The sequence below is a fragment of the Hyperoodon ampullatus genome, assembly GCF_949752795.1.
Source record: "Hyperoodon ampullatus genome assembly, chromosome: 12".
In the NCBI taxonomy this organism is placed as follows: domain Eukaryota; kingdom Metazoa; phylum Chordata; class Mammalia; order Artiodactyla; family Ziphiidae; genus Hyperoodon; species Hyperoodon ampullatus.
In genome coordinates this window covers 62,207,076-62,228,716 of record NC_136925.1, presented here as the reverse complement: position 1 = coordinate 62,228,716, position 21,641 = coordinate 62,207,076, and the positions used below count along the sequence as shown (strand labels likewise).

General features: G+C 38.8%; 1 protein-coding gene across 1 annotated transcript in view; it reads right to left on the bottom strand.

Moving 5' to 3' along the window:
• The window catches only part of PDE7B (phosphodiesterase 7B), a gene marked incomplete at both ends in the record, with an annotated part of 214,726 nt that extends 193,306 nt beyond the window's left edge, over positions 1-21,420 (bottom strand). The window contains one exon of the mRNA XM_079716794.1: positions 21,339-21,420. Coding sequence (XP_079572920.1) covers positions 21,339-21,420 — 82 coding nt within the window. The remainder of the gene's footprint in view (positions 1-21,338) is intronic.
• Between the last annotated feature and the right edge of the window lie 221 nt (positions 21,421-21,641).

The following is a 21,641-nucleotide window of genomic DNA, read 5'->3' as shown; positions in this document are numbered from 1 at the left end:
TCCTTGATTTGTGGATGGCCATCATCATATTCATATGGCATTACCCCTACAGAGCCATATCTGTGCGTCCAAATTTCATTTTTTTTTTTTTTTTTGCGGTACACGGGCCTCTCACTGTTGTGGCCTCTCCCGTCGCAGAGCACAGGCTCCGGATGCGCAGGCTCAGCGGCCATGGCTCACGGGCCCAGCTGCTCCGTGGCATGTGGGATCTTCCCGGACCGGGGCACGAACCCGCGTCCCCTGCATCGGCAGGCGGACTCTCAACCACTGAGCCACCAGGGAAGCCCCAAATTTCTTTCTTGTATAAGGACACCAGTGATACTGGATTAGGGCCTACCCTAATAATCTCATTTTACCTTAATTATCCCTTTAAAAACCCTGTTTCCAAATACAGTCACATTCTGAGGCACTGGGGTTAGGACTTCAACATATGAATTTGGGGTGGGGGACACAATTCAGTCCTGAACACCTGCCTCCTCAACGCATGTCTCTCTCGACCCTTCAACCTCCTGCTCCCATCTCAGTCAATGGCATCACCATTTATCCAGTTGCTTCGGCCAACGCTTCACAATTCTCTCTTTTCTTCTGTTTCCTACATCCCATTCACCAGTTAAGTTTTATCAGCTCAACCTTCAAAATACTGCCTGATTCCAAACTTCTCACTACCCCACTACAGCTTTCCTAGCCCAAACTACTAATCTGCTTCAACTAACGTCATCATTTGTTCCCAGCGGTCACATATAATCTATTTTCTGCACAGAAGCAAGTGTGACCTCTTTAAAACACAGGTTATGTCATGCCACTCCCTGTTCAAAACACTGCATTTAGAATAAGATCTGAACTTTTTGTCATGGATGAAAGACCTGCTACTTAAAATGTGTTCCTGAGATCAGCACTATCAGTATAACTTGGGGGCTTGTCAGATACATGGAATCTTGGGCCCCGTTGAAGACTTACAGACACAAAACCAGCGTTTTAGTAAAACTCCCAGGCGATAGGTGTACTTTTTTTTTTTTTTTCGGTACGTGGGCCTCTCACTGCTGTGGCCTCTCCCGTCGCAGAGCACAGGCTCCGGACGCGCAGGCTCAGCGGCCATGGCTCACAGGCCCAGCCGCTCCACGGCATGTGGGATCTTCCCGGACCGGGGCACGAACCCATGTCCCCTGCATCGCAGGCGGACTCCCAACCACTGCGCCACCAGGGAAGCCCGATAGGTGTACATTTTAAAGTTTGAGAAGCACTGGCCTAGAGAAGCCTGTAGGATCTCCCATGTGTGTCTTCCAACTCAACTCCTTCCCACCACTCTTACTCCTGTTCTTCCCATTCCAGACTCCAGCCTCGCTGTTCCCATCCCTTCCTGGCTCCCTCTCTCTGCCTGGAATGCATTCTTAGAGACGACCCTATCTCCATCTCTCCTATCTCCAAGGCTACCTCCTCCATGTCACTCTGTCTCCTCCTTATCCTGCTTTGTTCTTCCTGCATAGTGTCTATCACTATGCAGTGAAATTGAGTAAGTATGTGTTTACCTAATTTTTATTTAGTTCCATCAATCAAATGTAAACTTCACGAGATCAGAGATCTGGCTTACTTTACTCATGGCTATTTTCTCCTAGGCAGAGAAGAATGGTTGGTACTCAATAAACATTTGGTGAAACAATAAATATCTGGACTTTTGGTACGAGATAGGTCGTTGTTTTGGTGCTGATTCAATTAATTATTTTCTTTAGTAAACACTCAGCCTACTGTTGACTATAGCATGGCATTTTACCAATTTATCACTCTTCATAATTATCCCACTTGGGTTATTTTTCTTCTCTTCTCATCCCATCTCCCCTCCTTCCTCACTGGAAGAGCCATGGGGTTATTTTCCATTATACAGTACATTAAGAATGGCTGGGAATGATAAAACAGGCAGCTTCTACTAAACTTTCCAAAACAACATGAAATAATATAGGCTTAATAATGATTTTATTGTACGGTAGTTACTGGCTAGAACTTCTGAACTTGAAGTTTTTGAAATCTAAGAAAATTTTAAAACTCCCATCTTACTATAAGATCTTGACAGTAAACTCAGCACAGATGGTAGCAACGTTTCAAGCTTTGCTTACAAACGAGTGACCTTATCTTTTGATCTGTGAGACCCCTTTGCTCATTAATGAGCCAAGGAAGATTCCCAAATACAATTAAGTACCAGTGAGTTCTGATTACTTCTTCCTTACAGAGAAGATTCTTTTTAAAGCTATCCCTAGAAAAATATATATTTTAATACATGTATATGATGCGTAGGAAGAGGCCATTTTAAATTGAGATTCTTGAGTCATTTGTTTCAATATGAATTTAAATCTGCTTCGGTGTGGTCAAAAGCAGGCCTTTCTTCAAAAGCCACAGTATTCTTGCCAAGTCTTCTGAACAGAATATTTCTTCAGAAGTCACTGACTTTCTCTTTTCTCAACTACCTTGGCTTGGGGATTTGCAGTCTCAGAGGCCTTCAGGTCCAGCCCAAGTGGCCTTGGCTCTCTTTTGTTCTCACTTATGTCTTTTCTCACGTGATGTCTTGCTGTTGCCTCTTTATCCCAGTGTTCATTCTGCCAAAAGCTTTCCTATAGCATCAATGTATATTTTTGAAAACAGAGATAAGCCAAACCATTCAATTTAATACAAATTAAGCATCAGTGATTTTTAAAAAGGACAAATATGGACATAGACCCTAAAAAGTTAATTAGGAAATTTATTCCAGGGATATTTGCTGGCCAAGTCTGCTAGTGGCAGTGCCCGATGGCAGAAATGTTGTCACTTCTGATCCCAGATCACAGGTTTCAAGACTGTCTCCTTCAGATCATTGTCTCAGCTTTTTGAAAGGTGAAATATTGGTGATGGCAAGTCTGTTCAGTTAGTTCTCCTTCACTGAAGGTAAACTACAGTGAAAGCTAGTTCACTCAACTACCTTACCTGGGTCTAGACAATCGTTTTTTCCCATGTGCTTTACTCGTACCACTTTATCTTCAAACTCATAAGCAATGTAGTCAAAGTAGGAGTTGGTTAGGGGGTTGTTCGGAACATTTGAAGGACAAGGCATTTGAGACAGAGAGACATTGTGACATAGTTCTTAGGGGAAGAGGCAGGACATGAAATCAGGTCTCTGGATTCTCAATTTAACACATCCATTAGAGTTTTCTGGGCCCATGAGTGCTTCACCAGGATTAGCATGAAACAACTCAGAGGGGATGGCCAGGTCCTGGGCTGATGTGTGTCCATGAATATCCACACATTTTTAAGAAAAATGCCACTGCAGGGAAGGGACCAATCATGCCCCATTCTCTGCTACTACAGCCTTTAGCTTTAGAGCTGAAGGGGCGGGTGGTATAATGCTAGAAAATAAGAAGGTTGGGGAAGGGGGACATCACTCTTTCTTCCTATCTCTGCTACGAAGCATTAGTTCTAGGATTACAGTAGATGCTCAATTATTGTTGGCTAAACTGAACGGACAACTGTATATTGTGTTTTGGGACTCTTTCTCTGAGTTACGTTATACTGTTTTGTCTTAAGAAATTCTCACACATCTTTCTTTTGAGGTAAAATTCAAGTGAATGGGAGCGGAAGAATGATGGTATTCTCATTTTCTAACTGAATAAGTCAAAGAACACATTGGCATCTGTCCATGGCTCTCAGACAAAGTGGGCTTCAGAGAAGCCAAGTCCGTAACGACGTACTTCATCCTCCTTCTCAGGGCCCACGTTGCAACTCCAGGGGGCGCCATTCACATTCCAGTCTAGGTAAAGGGCACGGTGGGGCTTGTGGGTGTGCCGCCTTCCAAGAACCCGGTGTCTCCACTCTTTGCCATAAGACTCTCGGGCCTTGCTTAACTCTGTTAGTATTTGTAGATACTTATTTTATTTTTTTTAGCTTTTATTTTTTTAATTTATTTTTTTAACATCTTGACTGGAGTATAATTGCTTTACAATGGTGTGTTAGTTTCTGCTGTACAACAAAGTGAATCAGCTATATGTATACATATACCCCCATATCTCCTCCCTCTTGCGTCTCCCTCCCACCCTACCTATCCCACCCCTCTAGGTGGTCACAAAGCACCGAGCTTATCTCCCTGTGCTATGCGGCTGCTTCCCACTAGCTATCTACCTTACGTTTGGTAGTGTATATATGTCCATGCCACTCTCTCACTTAGTCCCAGCTTACCCTTCCCCCTCCCCGTGTCCTCAAGTCCATTCTCTATGTCTGAGTCTTTATTCCTGTCCTGCCCCTAGGTTCTTCAGAACCTTTTTTTTTTTCAGATTCCATATATATGTGTTAGCGAACGGTATTTGTTTTTCTCTCTCTGACTTACTTCACTCTGTGTGACAGACTCTAGGTCCATCCACTTCACTACAAATAATTCAATTTCGTTTCTTTTTATGGCTGAGTAATATTCCATCGTATATATGTACCACATCTTCTTTATCCATTCATCTGTCGATGGACACTTAGGTTGCTTCCATGTCCTGGCTATTGTAAATAGAGCTGCAATGAACATTGTGGTACATGACTCTTTTTGAATTATGAAAACACTTACTTTTAAAGATAATAGAAAAAGGAGAGTTTTCCCTTTCCTTTGGTTTTTAATGAAACTGGTTTCCTGAGTAGACCATTAACTATGATTCCAAGCTACTATTTAGGAAAGTAAAGAGTCTAAGAGGGAAACGAAACAGAGATAGGTCCTTCCATTAAAAAAAAAAAAAAAAAAAAGCCACTCTAAAGACAAGTTAAATAAAGAAAGAACTCCCTTAAGGAGGGAAAATTTTCTAGAGATGAGATTGCCCATCACCTTTCTTTTCTAAATCCTAATCACTTTAAAGTGATACTTCCTCTAGTTGAATTTTCTAAGTTAGATGAACATTAACCATTTCACATATTTGGAGCATGTATGTAATATACGGTGTTAAATCTGTTCACCGTTATTTTCCTAAATACGTCCTTTCAAGTACCCATTTTAGGACAATGGGAATATACTTCTCCAAAACCATAATGCAAGCACCCTTTCCTTACTTTGTTATTTTTTAAAACGAACATAATATATCCAGTATTTTAAAACGGAAGTCAGCTCATCTGACACCAGTGCTCAAAAATTTCTGATGGTTCCTCCTCTCCGGCTGAATAAATCCAGAGGCCTCACAGTGACTCACAAGGACCTGGCTCCCAGGGCCTCTCAGCTCCTCTTCCTCATCCCTGGGCCTCTGCACACGCCTCTCCCTCTGCTCCTTGGGTTGTCCAGGCTGCCTGCTGCTTCAGGACACTCTTCTGCAGAGCCTGGCTATGCTCACCTCGGGGAAAGCTTTGGCAGCTCTAGTTAAAATCTGCACCACCGCTTCCACCCCTTACCATCTTTACCCTACCCTTCATAGGCACCCTGCCTTATTTCTTCCTTAGTAGAATTTCTTCCACTGTCATCTTTAAAATTAAATATAAGATTTATATTATTTACAGCCCATCTCTCACCCTCATATCCCCCTAGAATCTAAGTTCTGTTAGGTAAGGAGTTTTGTCTGTTTTACTGACTGCTGTTTTTCTAGTGCACAGCAGAGTGTACACACTTGCTAGGTACTCAATACCTATTTTTGTTGGACAAATCAGCATGATCAGATCATATAGTTATACAATATTATGTTTTATAAACTCTGGATTGACCAGGTTCATATTATAAGCAAAATGTCACACAATTTTTTATTCCCTAATCATTAACTTATAAATGTAGATTAGAAATCTTAGTAGAGTGCTACTGTTTAACTCTGCCCTTTGTCATGACAATGGTTATGGGTGCTATTTAGAAGCTGTGTATTTTTAGGGAAGTCACTGAATTTCCTTCCAGTGGATGGTTTACTTTAAAAATGAACGCAGAAAACCCTTTTTATTTGAAAAACAGATGGATTGCTAAAGGGGTCACAACACATTTTAAGTTGCCTGTGAGAAGACAGTAAATGATAGAGCCTGAGCAAACGCTCGCCTGTCTCTTAGTTCTCAGAAAAGCTTGACACCAAGGTCCTGTCCCTGGACAGTCTCTGAGAGCCTCTGCGGAGCTCGCCGATGCACCACTACACACTGCTTTCAGCCTCCCCCCATGTATTTTTACCCCTCTTTAATGTTTTTTTTTTTTTTTTTTTTTTTTTTTTTTTTTTTTGTGGTATGCGGGCCTCTCACTGTTGTGGCCTCTCCCGTTGCGGAGCACAGGCTCCAGACGCGCACGGTCAGCGGCCATGGCTCACGGGCCTAGCTGCTCCGCGGCATGTGGGATCTTCCCAGACCGGGGCACGAACCCGTGTCCCCTGCATTGGCAGGCGGACTCTCAACCACTGCGCCACCAGGGAAGCCCTCTTTAATGTTTTTAAAGTTACCAGAAGCCCCCCTCCACACCCCCGCCCCAGATGTACGTAACTTCCGCCACAATCAATATCCCTCATAGAGGGGTACATTTGTTACAATCAATGAACCAACACTGACACACCATCATCACCCAAAGTTCCAAGTTTACATGAGATTCATTCTTAGTGTGGCACATTCTGACTTTGGACAAATTTATAATGACATGTATCCACCATTATACAGAGTATCTTCACTGCCCTAAGGTCCTTCTTTTATGTTTATGTTTTTCTATTATAAGAGTAATACACACTTGACATACACACACACACACACACACACACACACACACTTCCAAAAAATACAAATAAATAAAAGTAATACATGCTGATGGTAGGAAAGCTGTGAAATGCAGAAAAATATGATGAACCAAGTAAAGTTAACTTTTTTCCTACCACTAAAAATTATACATGCACGTATGCAACCTTTCACATTTGGAAAACCACAGTATATATGTAGTTCTTTAAATAGCTTTACATCAGCAGAATCTTCCTTTATTTGAGACAGACTTTAGGACACTCAGAGCCATTAAACATTTCTCCAAATACTGCAAGTAAACTAACTGGTGGTGCAAAATAACTACCTACATACCTTTATTCCCTTAGACAAAAACCTTGTGGTTTTTGGGTCCCAGCTGAGAAGAAAGGAACAAAATAGAGATCTTGAACTTGGAAATGGGCAATTGCCTTTGTTCGTTTTTAGCCTAATGAACGCTGCACTCTCTTGAAATAACTGAAACACTTCTTGGTACCACCTCAAGGGGATCTCTGGGGTGAAGGCAGACTACGTGTGTGCGTGTGTGCATGTGTTCCTGCATGCATGTGTATCTGTGTGTATGTTACATCTTATAATCCTGAGAACCTAAGGAAGTTCCACAATGTTTTGTTCTTCATTGTTCTATAGCATCTGTGCAATGAGCTCTCTCCCATCCCTGATGCAATGGGCTCTTTAGTGTGTTTGTTCTGGAAGGCTTCCATTTGCCACAGAACCACAAACCTCAGTTATTTGACTTTCATATTGTTTTGTGACTTCTGTGCTATTTCATGGGCTGTGTTTCAAGGGATGGCACTTTATTTTTTTTTATTATTTAAAAAAATTTTTATTGGAGTATACTTGATTTACAATGTTGTGTTAGTTTCAGGTGTACAGCAAAGTGATTCAGTTATACATATACCTATATCCACTCTTTTTTAGATTCTTTTCCCATATACGCCATTACAGAGTATTGAGCAGAGTTCCCTGTGCTATACAGTAGGTTGGATGGCACTTTAATCTGTGACACAAGGCACAGGATTGCTGGGATGACATGCATTTTGCAAAGGGAATGGCTGATCTCAGAAAGTCCATTTGTTTGGGAGAAGGTGACTCTGTGAGAGAGAATTCAGTAAAAGCCCAACTCATCTCCAAGATGCAGCAAACGGAGCAGTGGTTACCCCAAGGTACAGTTCATGTTACAAACACCTCTTCATCTATGTCTAGTTCACCACCAGAATAAGTTTGGCACTTGTCAGGTGTAGGTTTTAGTAAAGCAAACAACAATAAAAAACTATCTTTGTATCCTTAGAAATCAGAAAAACTGCCTAAAATCTCTCTTATTACAAAATGAATGCTTAATTTTTGTTGAACACTTGAAAAATATACAGAGACAAAAAGAAGGGAATAAAAATCATCCATTATCTCAACATCCAGGTAGCCAAAAACACTTCTTGAGTATTGGGAAATTATAATTCTCTCTTGAGTATTGGGAAATTATAATTCTCTCATGTGACTCAATTCTGATATTGACCAATGGTGATCTTCCTATTTCCACCTGGACATACCCAATACTGAGAGAAACTCATAAAAAGAGCAAAATGAAAACGATTTGTTGCTTCATTCCTAAAGCAAGTGTGAATAAAACCCACAAAAACAACATATGAGGGTTAAACTTAGAATCACTATGGCTATGTGATTTCATAGTGAGGGACTAGCCTCATGAATTTTCAGAATTAGATGCCTTAATTATAATTTTCTAGTATAACTTCTATTTTATAACTTTAGATCTGTAAAAATGATAGTTGTGTATTTTTTAGTAAAAGAAAAAAAAGGAAATTATTTATCTCAACAAAAAAGAGTTTTTATTTATGAACTGGGGTTTTGCTGTGGGTGGGGAAGGATCATTTGTGGGATATTTAATTCCAAGTGGTCAACAAAGAATAACTGCTTGTTTGATTTAAGCAACAAACTCCATCATCTCATTAATGTTCATTGATAATCAAAAAATTAAATATACCTGTTTTATTACTACTATTATCAACGTGATGATTTGTTTACATAAATGCTAATCATGATCTTCATTAAAGGCTATTACATGAAATATTGTTTGTATTGAGTTGAACAATGATTTATGCATTCTAACTTTTGCTCAATGATAATTATCGAGTGTTAAATTGTTTATGGGACTTTCATACACAGCTGGTGGGAGGGTAAGTGGGTACAGCCACTTTGGAAAACTGTTTGGCAGAATCAGTCTAAGTTGAATATGGACATGCCCTATGACCCAACAGTTGCAATTCTAGGTAAGTACTCAAGAGACGATGTGTAATTTTGTGCACAAAAAGACTTGTACAAGAATGTTCACAGCAATATTATTTGTAACAGTCCAAAACTAGGGAGAGCCAAATGTTCATTACCACTAGCATTAATAAATAGTCACATGCACATACACACACATAAACTGGAACAGTCTACAGCTGTGGTCAGAAATCATTTTCTGTAATATGTTAGACTATGGAAATCATATGCTCTCTAACACAGCTACTCAACTCTACCAATGCAGTGCAAAAACAGCCTTAGACAATATATAAATGAATGGCAATGGTTATATTCTAATAAAACGTTATTTACAGAAACAAGCAACAGGCCAATTTTAGCCCATAGGTCATTATTTGCTGATCTCTATTCTGTAACAAAAAAAAAAAAACAGAGAAAGAATGAACTATAACTGTGTGCAACAGCATGGATGAATCTCATAGACAATGTTGAGTTAAAGAAGGTAGACAGAAAAATATATATACTTTTTGATTCCATGTATAAAAATTTCAAAGTTAGGGAATAGTGATAGAAGCCAGTGAATTAGTATGGATCTTTGGGAGGTGATGTCTGGGAGGAGGTATGTGTGAAGCTGTCTAAACTGATCTGTGTGGTTTTACATGCATGTGTTAACTCTGCAAGAATTAATGAGGTGTACACCTAAAAATTGGATATTTATCATAATTTAAGCTATATTGCAATAAAATAAGAAAAAATTTTCTATCTAAATATATCAGTAGCTAAACAAACTAATAGCAGGGGAGTTAGAAGTGTCAATAAATATGCAAACTACAATTTCAATTGTTGAGGGATATCAGGCTATTGATAAATATAAGCTTGGACACATGTACACATATTAGTTCATATATACCAATGTTAAATACATTAATTGAAAACTTGCTCTTTTAAAGATGCTAATGCATCTTCCAAGAAGTTTTCCCTAAAAGAAAGTAAAGAAAATTGACACGCATAGTCAAACTTTCTTTTTTTAAAAAAAATCAGACACTTCTCCATTTCCAACAGTACAATTGCTACAGGGAAAAAATTCTTTATTTATTGTAATGGCCTAAAATTTACACAACTCTGTGTGGTTACAAGTCTGAGCCCTGACCCTGAACTTCTGGAGTCTAGGCAGGCGGATTAGGTTTTGAGAAATGACTGGCTCCTTCTCCTACTTGACACTCAAAGCTGCTTTCAATCTTAATCGCCTATGAAAGCAACATCTGAAAAAACTAAGCTCCTTCAAATATTGAGAGATTTGCTTTAGCCTCTGTGATGACCAAGTTCCAAATGTCTTTGCTAAATTACCCACAATGTGACCATAGTCATTCATATACTGCTTCCCAGAATCATCTTGGCATTTCATTATCGACCATGTTGTACGCATGATCCATGAAAGAAGACTCCTTGACACAAAAAGTGAAACAGCAGGCAGAGGACAGTACCTTTTCCCACTGACTGCTTGGTAGAATCAATTATTAACAAACCTGTTTTATAAAGAAAGTAGTAATTCAGGAATAAGGTGTTGTACTTTTCCTGAGAAAATGTATTTTTGAATTCAATATCTACTTCCAAAATGTTCAACTACATTTTCCCAAGTATTTGATTTTCTAAAAGAAGACAAAATATTGAAATGCGTTCTCTTGACATTGCAATATAATTTTATGGTTTTAAAATTTTTTTCCAGCTCTACTGAGGTACAATTTAAAGAATGTATATATTTAGGTTGCACAATGTAATCTGTTAAAGATTTATGACCTGATGGTTTAACATATACATATATAGCGAAATGATTACTACAGTGAAGTTAATTAGCACATTCATCACTTCACATAGTTACCATTTTTCTTTTGTGGTAAGAATACAAGATTTGCTGTCTTAGGAAATTTCAAGTACACAGTAGTCTTATTAACTATACTCACTATGCTGTACATTAGAACACTGTAACTTATTCATCTCATAACTGGAAGTTTGTATTGATGGAAGAAATTTTCACATATTGAGGTATGGGGAAGTCATTCTGGCTTATACATGATTTAACTTGAACTTTTGGCTAACCAAAACAGCCTGTTTGTGGCCTATTAAACATGCATTGTGCATCTGTTTGAACCATTAAAGAAAAGAATGCATTTAAAAATCAAAATGGAGTAACTGTGGTTCAGGCACCCAAAATGGAAGTAGGTGGCCATGGTGGATGTGGTTTCAGACATGTTCCTGTATTACTGAGAACTTGAATATTTTGAACTGCATCAGACTCAAGGACATCACCAGCTGTTCTCAAAACAATATCTGCTAGCAGATGCCAGCTGCAACCTCATAGTCTCAAGGTCTACCCTTGTAACTATGCAGTCATTTCCAACCCCAATCCTTGCTTAATAAGCACTCTTACTTCTTGCCAGCTCCAATCCTAATTCTTGACAAATGACTTATACAATTTTGTGGGTTTTACCTTTATAATCTCCCCCGCATTTTGTAGTCTAGTAGAACACAATTCAAGTACTTCCTGAATCTGTGCAATATGATTTTAGAAAGAAGCTTGGTATGGGAAATATTTTTATAAACTTACTATACATATTGCAGAAACTCTCAGATTTGTAGTTTATGATGATCACTGAACAATGAAGATACTCATGTTCTCCAACCTTATGGAATTCTATATCCTATTAACATTTCTGGCATTATTTTCTTATACTTATGAATGTGAGGGTCTCTTTCGGAATGAAGTTTTCTGCTGTGCCAAATAGAATTAGAACCCTCAGAGTCCAGAATTTAGTTAAAGGTAAAATGACAATATACAAGATTTCATAATGTTAACTACCTCATTAGGTTACATGCCATAAAACATTTTAAATGTTGACTATACAACAAATGTAGTAAATGCATATGTGGTTGACTACCCAAACGTAGGCAAAAGCAAATTCTTTGCATTTTCTTATTGTTATATATAACATACCTTTACATTTGCCTTTAAGATTTTTGCAGTAAAAAATCAGTAATTAATTTTGATAGTATCCAAGCTAGCTTCACAAAAGTTGAAAACTTGCATTAATCTGTCAGTGTAAAAGCTTTGGGCTTATGGAAACTGAGCTTTCTTTACCACCAGTTAGCTGTCTCGTTGGAACTGATATCCTGGCAAGTTAATAAAATATCTTTTGACATTTAGATATAAAAAAATCTTATAGCTCAAAGACAGCAATTGATATAATGGGAGCAAACATTTATTTCATCTAAAATTATCTTTTGGTATATCTTTTATAATATATATTACATTGTCTCATTCTTTGAAAATTTCTATATTTGTGAATGTTTATAATCTATATACATTAGGAAATATTATATACTACAGCTGGCAAGGCAGGTGGTTTGAGATTGACAAGTTGGGACCTCTTAAGCCATGCTGAATAGCTAGCTATCATGAATAATTTGTCTGTTAAAAAGATTTAAATATTACAGTGAAATACAATTATAATCTGTATTCCTTCCAGCAAAAAGCCCAACATTCTTTCTGGGTCAAAACAGAGGTAACATTGTCTCTGGAACATTATAAAAAATGCAGTTTGATGTATACAAGCATTCCTAGGGGGACTCATCCTGAGAGCAAAAAGCCTTTGAATGAAATTTGTGAGAGGGGAAAGTGAACCGGAGAAGGAGCAGCTGAGGAGGAAGAGGGAGCTTGGATGTGATTGGCCAGGGGTGGGCCCAGCTCAGGAGACACTGGTACTGTCAGAGCTCAAATGGCTTAGCACCTTTGGTCTCCTTGACAACTGGGAAGTACAGGTGGAGGCCTCCCCTTTACGAAAGACAAGTCAGAAAAGAGAGTTCTTGACGCACCATGAGGTCAGAGGAGGACTTAAGAGGAGAATACATAACCTTACACTTTTCTTCTATCTTCCTTCTGAACTTTTTGGGTGCTTCTTTGGAGTTTTAGGCCAATTCTGGGTGCTAGGGACACAAAGATATTTAAACAAAATGGACACCTGCTCCCTTGAAATATGCAGGCTAGATGGAGGAGTGGAGAAATAATTCAATATTTGCAGTATGAGAGAGAGGGGCTTGTGAATTAGGGTCAAGGAAGGCAGCCCCCTGACCATTGCAGGAGAAGCAGGCATCTAAAGGAGAAAAGGGTAGGGTGTCCGTGAACAGGGAGCAATTACTTTCTGAAATGCGTGTTGGAACACATAGCTTGTGTTTTACATTTTATTTTTAGTGAGTGGACATTAGTTCATAAATTCTAACCTTAGAACTGCTTCAAATAATTACCCATTTACCCCTCTTGAGTCGGTTCTTTCTCATTTCCTTCATTAATTTCAGACCTTCACCTACCACTTTCTGCTTGCCTCCGCTACTCTCCTTACTCTCCTCAGAATATCATGCTTTCTTCTTAGAAAGAAGGGAAACAGTTAGATGGATTAGTCTCAGTTTCTGCCCTCAGACATGTGTCACCCTGAGAGATGTGTCTCTATCCTTACACTTCCTTGTCCACCATCACCACCTTCTCCCGGTCACAGTGTGAGGGGGGTTTAAGGCTCACAATTACTCTCTTTCTCTTCAGAAATATCCAACCACTTCCTCTACTTGCTCTTTCCTCTCTGCATCAAAATATCCTCAAACCTTTCCCATCTTGAGAACTCCTTCCAGGCACTGTCAGATTACCCACCTTCCTTTCTGAGACAAATTTCTTGAGAGAGTAGCACCCCTCCTCGGTTCTCTTTATTTAGCTCCATGCCACCCTCCTGACCCTTTGCCCTTCCACTAGTTATGCTCTTGTTGATATTATATTACCTTCAGGTTGCTCAGTCCAAGAACACCTTTTAGGCTTGATCTCATTTGACCTCTATGATATTTCACATTTTTAGCATGACCTTCCTTTGAAAGTCTTTCCTCTTGACCAAGATGATAGCATTCTGTTTTTCCTTCTGTTTCTCTTAATCTTAATCTCCTACCTATTTAGGCTTCTTCAGACTCCTCTTGAACCTGCCCAACTCTCTAGTGATGCTTCCAGGTGTTCTAAGGTGCATCTCCATCTCACTCCTCGCCTTCCCCAGGGTGTCATCATCGTTGATATGTAGTCACCACTGCCTACCAGCAGATCACTCTCCTGAGCTCCAGACTCCCTTCTGCACCTGAGAAGTCCTTGGGCATCTCAGTGTATTGTGCCCAAATTTAACTCATCATTTCCCCCAATTGCAAATCTGATTCTTGAATACTCTCCACTGGGAGTATGTGGGGGGAAACACATCTCTATCTGTTCTCTATCTACTTAGCTGTATTCCCTACATTCACTCCATTGTAAAGTCCTATCATCCTCTCTCAAAGTCCGCTGAATCTCATACCTTCTGTCCTCCCTGACATGGTCTTAGTTCAGGCACAGACTCATCATTTCTTTCCTAATTATTGCTGCAGTTCCTTAAGCTGGTTTCTTTCTTCAGTCTTGTCCTCCTCCAGTGCATTCTCTATTCTGACCAGGTGAGCCCTCTAAAACCTGTATTTCACATTGTAGCTCCCCTGCTTAAACATCCCCTAAATGGTCTTTACCCTGTTATAAGACCCCTTATAATCTGCCCCACCTTCCTCTCCACACTGATTATCTTATCATTTCTTTCCTCTTATTCTGTTCTCCAGGTATAATGACTTCCAGTTTCTCTAACTGGTCACATTAAGCATCCTGTACCTGCTGCTCCTGTTACCTAGAACTGCCAATGCCTTTCACAGCAGGCTGCCCTCTTCCAGCCTCACAGGGCTGTGAGCTGCTTCTCTTTGACACTCAGCTCCTTATCACCACTTGCACAGACCTGTCCTGACACCTTTCTCCCTCCCATAACACCCTGGCCCATCCTTATTATGGTTTCTCATGCTATATTGTCATTGCCTGTGTCGTTGTCCATGCCCCACTGGATTGGGAGCTTCTTGAGGGTAGGAACCAGAGCTTCAATGTCTTCGCATCGCTACCCTGGCACACAGTATGTACCTATAAATGTTGGTTGATTGAATAATATTTTTGAAGTGTAGCTTTGTGCGAAGGATGATAGGTCTCATTTTCTCTTCCTTCAGACCGAAAATGAAGCTACTACAAGACTGGCACATTTATAGTTTTGGGGTCTGATAACTTCAGTTCTGATAGTTTGACCTTTGCTTGTGTTGTTGTTCTGCAGCTAGCTCTTATCTGAGTTCTGGTTTTCAGCTGCAAACAAAAGTGTGGTGTTTGGTTGCTGTGGAAATGCTGCCACGTTCCTCGGAAAACAACTGTGAAACTAGCAAACTTATTTTCCTTATGCAAGACAGTATTGATTTCCAAATAAAAATTTTTGAAAGGTAGCAAGAGAATGTAAAAGCCTTTTAAACAATAAACCTCAGGGTGAAATAATACTTTGTATGTTCTTGTAAATATAGAGAAGACGAAATAATAATCCTCCTCCTGTTTTCTTAACCCAGTGTTCCAGCTGCAGAATAAAGGGTGGTGACAGGGATTCTACCTAGCTCACTATTACATCAACTTTCAGAGTAACACTAGTAGAGGGGTAGGCATAGAGTAGTGCTCAAGAAATAATGGATAATCACCTATATTTTTAGGATACGTTCTAATTGTCTATTTGTAGAGAACTATGTATTTCTCATCCTGTAACCCAGAGTAGTATGCTTGGGAAACTCCCACTTAGTTCAATTAGGAGCTGACCCATTCCTTGGCTGAGTTAGCAGAGGGTTTTAAATGCTAGACCTATCAGTCTTTGGCACATCTGGGCCATGCTTTACAGACAATTGTGCTGTTCTGACAAATGCATCACCATGTATCTCTTCAGCAAATATTAAGCTCCAGTGAGGGGCTAGGTGGCTGGACCCTCTTCCAGATGCTGGACTCTTAGCAGTAAATACACTAATTCCTTGTTTTCATGATATTTACATTTACATTCTGTATATATGGGTGTGTGGTGCAGTGAGACTGGGAGAGAGCGATGAACAAACAAATATAAAATACATCATTTGGTGATGAGTGCATTGAAAAGTAAAACAAGGCCGGGACCTGGGTGAGAGATGAGGATAACGCCGTCTCTGCCCTCCCTTGGGAATGTCCAAGTTTCAATTTGTTCTCTTTTAGAGTTAGAAAATATCATCCTTGGACATGCATATAGGAGTGAAATGATGTACTCACATGATAAGAATGAAGTGCTTCGTAAGTGTAAGACAAAATTAATTAGTGGGAATGTAAATTGATACAGCCACTATGGAGAACAGATGGAGGTTCCTTAAAAAACTAAAAATAGAACTACCATGTGACCTAGCAATCCCATTCCTGGGCATATACCTGGAGAAAACCATAATTCCAAAAGATACATGCACCCCAATGTTCATTGCAGCACTATTTACAATAGCCAGGACATGGAAGCAAACTAAATGTCCATCAACAGAGGAATGGACAAAGAAGATGTGGTACATATATACAATGGAGTATTACTCAGCTATAAGAAGGAATGAAATTGTGCCATTTGAAGAGATGTGGGTGGACTAGAGACTGTCATACAGAATGAAGCAGTCAGAAAAAGGAAAACAAATATTGTATATTAACGCATATATCTGGAATCTAGAAAAATGATACAGATGAACCTATCTGCAAAGCAGAAATAAAGACACGGACATAGGGAGCAAACGTATGGACATCAAGGGGGGAAGGGGGCGGTGGGATGAATTGGGAGATTGGGATTGACATATATACACTAATGTGTATAAAATAGATAACTAATGAGAACCTGCTGTACAGCACAGGGAACTCTACTCAGTGCTCTGTGGTGATCTAAATGGGAAGGAAATCCGAAAAGGAGGGGATATATGTATACATATAGCTGATTCACTTTGCTGTACAGCAGAAACTAACACAACATCGTAAAGCAACTATACTCCAATAAAAATTTTTAAAAATTAGTTCAAATTCCCAAGGCATTTTAATCTCAGTAAATCAAAGTTAAGCAACTTGAAAGCTTTTGTCTTTGAACATAGACATTCACTTTTATAAAGTTAAGTGCACAGAAAATAGTCCTTACAATAATCTTTCTTTAATAACCTATGATGATAATATGCTTATTTCTAGACTGCAAACATGTACTTGAAAATATCTATTCACTTGAAGCAAACTGAAACAGTTTAATATTGAAAGTATATCAAAGCTGTCAGTTTGCATAAAAATACTACTGGTATTAAATTAAATGCAAGAACTTAGAACATTTTCATTATTAGTATCAATAAAATATTATTTATATTTCTAGGACTTCTAACAGTTTACTGAATACTTTAATATTTGTTGCGTTATCTGATCCTCAACAAACCTAATAAGGTAGATAATAATATTGTTATTATTACTTCTTATTCCATTTTAGGGAGGAATAAACTGAGATCTATAACTCTTAAGTGACTTTCCTATTACCACACAGTTTTTAGCTGGTCCAGATATTTAAATGCCCTGTTCTTTCCACTATGCCACCAAAGTAGTGACCTACTTTGATAACAGATATTATTTTGCCTTAAAACAGACTGTGTATTAATTTCTAAGAAAAAATGTATAGACCTCAAAATTGTCCACATACAAAAATCAGAGGCAGATGCCAGTGATAAGAGCAAAATTTTAAAATAAAAAAACTCCCAATTTTATTAGATTAAAAAGTGAAAAAATATCAATTTCTTTCCAGTATAAAAGATGACAATATTGTACTTCTTAAATAAAATACTATGATATCTGATATCAAAGAGAAAAGAAAAAAGTAATATTCACTAAAATAATCAAGCCTAGAATTCAGGCCATCAGTTTCAAATATACATTGGGTTAAAATTATTTAATTTCACAAGTATTTGGTGAACAGCTGTACTCAATACTGCCCCGCAGAAACTAGTTTATAGAATATTCTATAATACTGTCTATCTAAATTAAAAAATGCTCTCTAACTGACTAAATAAAAGAGACCAGAACGCTCTTTCGTTTGGTACTTATGTCCTTTTTATAGCCAGTGGTAACAGTCAAACTGTCTATAATAAGGCCTCAAATTCCTTTCCAATTTATCCTTTTATACTCCTTGTGGCCTGAAACACTTACTTCCTTCTCCACTCCTCAGTTTTCCTGTATTTGGGCTTTTAAAAATGGTCATGTATCTACCTAGAATGCTGCCTCTTTCTTGGTCTTTGCATATCAATCCACATGTCTCCATATCCCAATTGTACGCACTCTTTTCATCTTCTGAAGTTCCAACACACGTGATTTCTTTTCTATCATTTGTCACTCTCAAGCTAGCATTGCAGATTTTGGGGTTTGGGGCTTGAATCTCTGCCTGGAATGTAAACCCTCTGAGCGCAGGGCCTGTGCTCCACTGGTCTTTGCATTCCCAGTGCCTAGCATAGTACCTTGCATATAGTAGATGCTCAATGAATATCCTTTGAATGAATATTAGGTGATGCCTTTGAGGTATGACAAAATTTTGAAGAACATATTTAATATTTTTTAAAATTGCTCTCGCATTTGCATAGTTCTGTCTTTTCAGTTGCTTTTCTAAACACTGTTAATGTCATAAATAATTTACTATTTGTTTATTATTGTTTATCATCAATCTGCTTATTTTCAGTTGTTTATTACTTATTTATTACTTTATTGATGCATAAACCATATCTAGGGCATCATAGCAGGCAACGTCTCCTCACAGAACATCACATTCTGTATTACCAGGACAACCCCTGGGCTGGAAGGGACAGACACTTTTATTACCGCTTTGCAGAAAAACTATAAGTTGAAGTTTGAAAGATGAAGTAACTTCTCAAAGTACACAGTTAATTTTTCAGAGGTTGGACTACAAAGCAAGTCTCTCTGTGCTCATGTTAGATGTTAATAAAATATTGATCTTATGGTATTCTATTTCTTTGAAAACTGACGATCTCTTGAAATGATTTATAAAAAATTTCAACCCCAAACCTGACAATAGGAACACCCCTTTCTAAGCCATGGCAGATAAAACAGTACGACCTTACATTCTAATGATATGACGCCAATCAGCACGAACGGAATCACACACGAAACAAAAGCAGGGCCACTGAAAATGTCAAATTGTCAAATTACAAGGGAAAGAAGGGCACCAAGTCTGATCGGGAACTCTTTTTTTTTTTGCGGTTCGCGGGCCTCTCCCTGTTGTGGCCTCTCCCTTTGCGGAGCACAGGCTCCGGACGCGCAGGCTCAGCGGCCATGGCTCATGGGGCCAGCCGCTCCGCGGCATGTGGGACCCTCCCAGACCGGGGCACGAACCCGTGTCCCCTGCATCGGCAGGCGGACTCTCAACCACTGCGCCGCCAGGGAAGCCCGGAAACTCTTTTTATAAAGTTTCTTTTCCCAGGATTTAGAATTTCCCAGACAGAAGGTAGCAAATGAACTAAGTGAATTAACATCGATCATTTTAGGCAGTTTCTTTAAATACTCTTGGCTCTTTGTACCTAGCAGTTTCATTATACTTTGAAAAATAAAATCCTTTTAGGAACTGGCCACACCTCATACGTTCATTGTGGAATGAGAGATAATTTCTCTTCCACTTCCTTCTTCCCTTGGTTATCAATTCATTACACCTACTTAAGGTACACATCTTACTATACAGGTGTGTACCCTTCGATATAGTTCTGTAAACTTTGAGGTCTATCTTAATTTGAGAGAAATCTTATGGCTAAATTGAGAAAAAGGAGGGGGATGGGAGTGACCAGTGCTGAACTCCTTAAGGGTGAAGGAAAAAACAAAGCAGCACTTATTACACTTTGGTACTTTTAACATCGTCTACATTGTACCCCTCTGACAGAATTTTAAGGAATACATAGTAAATACTCAGTGTAGCCAGCTCTGCAGTACATCTTTACTTACCTTCATATCCAACACGAGCTATTCCCCTGAACATAGAAATGATTGCCTGTAAGGCCCACATATGACAATAGTTTGCTCTCACTTAAAATTGCTTTGAATTCAGTACTTCAGAGTAACTTCAGGTGAATTTTACACTTATGTCTCATTGAATATAATGAGCCAGAAGTATGAGTTTAATGAGGATGACTTGTTCGTGGATGTCATGAGGTAAACAACTCAAAGCATAAAAACGGTATTTTTTCAGAAAGATCTGGGGAGACACCGGGGGGACAGAAGACAACTGCAAATGGTGTGCCTGGCTAGTGACCCTCTTCCCTATTCCATCTCAATTGTGCTGAAGCACAGCTGGGGCCAAGGCAGGGGCCCCAAACCTGGTGTGTGAGTGGGTAGACAGGGAATGCCGGAGGGGGTGAACCAAGAACTTGACACTTCAAAGCTCTGAATGTCTTAGGTTGGCCTCCATTATCTTGATTATCTTGAATTATAAATTACCAAGACGTTCCCCTGCCTCTATCTTGCTGTCTGCTTTTGAGCCATCTTACCAATAACCTAGGCTGCCAACATATGAGGCAGCCAGAGAAAATGGAAGGAGCTAAAATGAATAATTTTTTTCTTTGCTATAAGTATGGTTCAAAAGTTGGAATGGATTAGGGTGAAATTTTGGTGAAAGTCAAATTTAAGGATTATTTTTATTTATTCATGCTACTGTTTTGTTCTATTACTATAATTACTTAATTAAAAGTTCATTGGACATAGTTTAGTGGCTCAAATAAGATCTAAACACTAGACCTAAATTTTTACAGATTAGAAACTTTCATATCATGATTTGGCTCATTTCTCATTTTGAGGTTAAGTGCATCACTTATATTCTCTGTACTAGTTTTCTACTCTACAAAATGAGGAAAATAATAACAACTTCATCTTTTAATGGAATATTATATATTAAAAAGTTTGTGAAAGGCACTGATGATATATCATCCCACAAGAACAAATGATTATTCATTATAATGCTGCAATTTTTATTACAAGTGCAGTGTGGGTAACTGTTGTGCTGACTTCAGTTTAGTTCACATGTATATTCCTCCCAGGCATTGTAAGTAAGGGCTTTGTGCTGTGGTGTAAATACTTAACAGTTTACTTGCCTAGCATATGATCTCTAGTTTAGGAATTACAATGTGATTCTTCTTACTTTTTCATCACAGTTGCCTGAATACAAAGCACCCAATACTATGTGATGTTGATGATCCAAGAAAAAATTTGAAAGACTCAGAAGCATGGTTCCTGACTTACTGACAGTTATTAAAATCAAACCCTTTCTTTATCATCAAGTGTTCCACATATAAATGTGTTATAGCTGTCTATAAACCTATAAAATAGCCTATTAGCCTCTGCAATATGGAACAAGAGACAATCAGTAAGGCAACAGAACAACAGTAAGCTCACATGACATCAGCATACTTAATAGATTTTAAATGAGAAGACTTCTTACCTAGCATGCAAACACATTTGACATTCTGATCAGGGTTTTCAAACAAGATTTCGCCACACCTCTGAAATAGAAAGAAAGCCATCATTATTTTAAGATTTCCTATCAGGGTTCCCAAGGCAACATGTCCATGCAACCTGACATCACCATGACATTATTCTGCTCTTCATGTTTTCTTTAATTGCCTGAGTCTAGGGACTTATGTCATGAGCAGCGACTTTCCTTGTAGTAAAATATCTGAGAGGTAAATTGGGGACAGACTGTTGCTGCATGCCTCATGCCCTGGCCTCAAGCTGACTCTGTGTG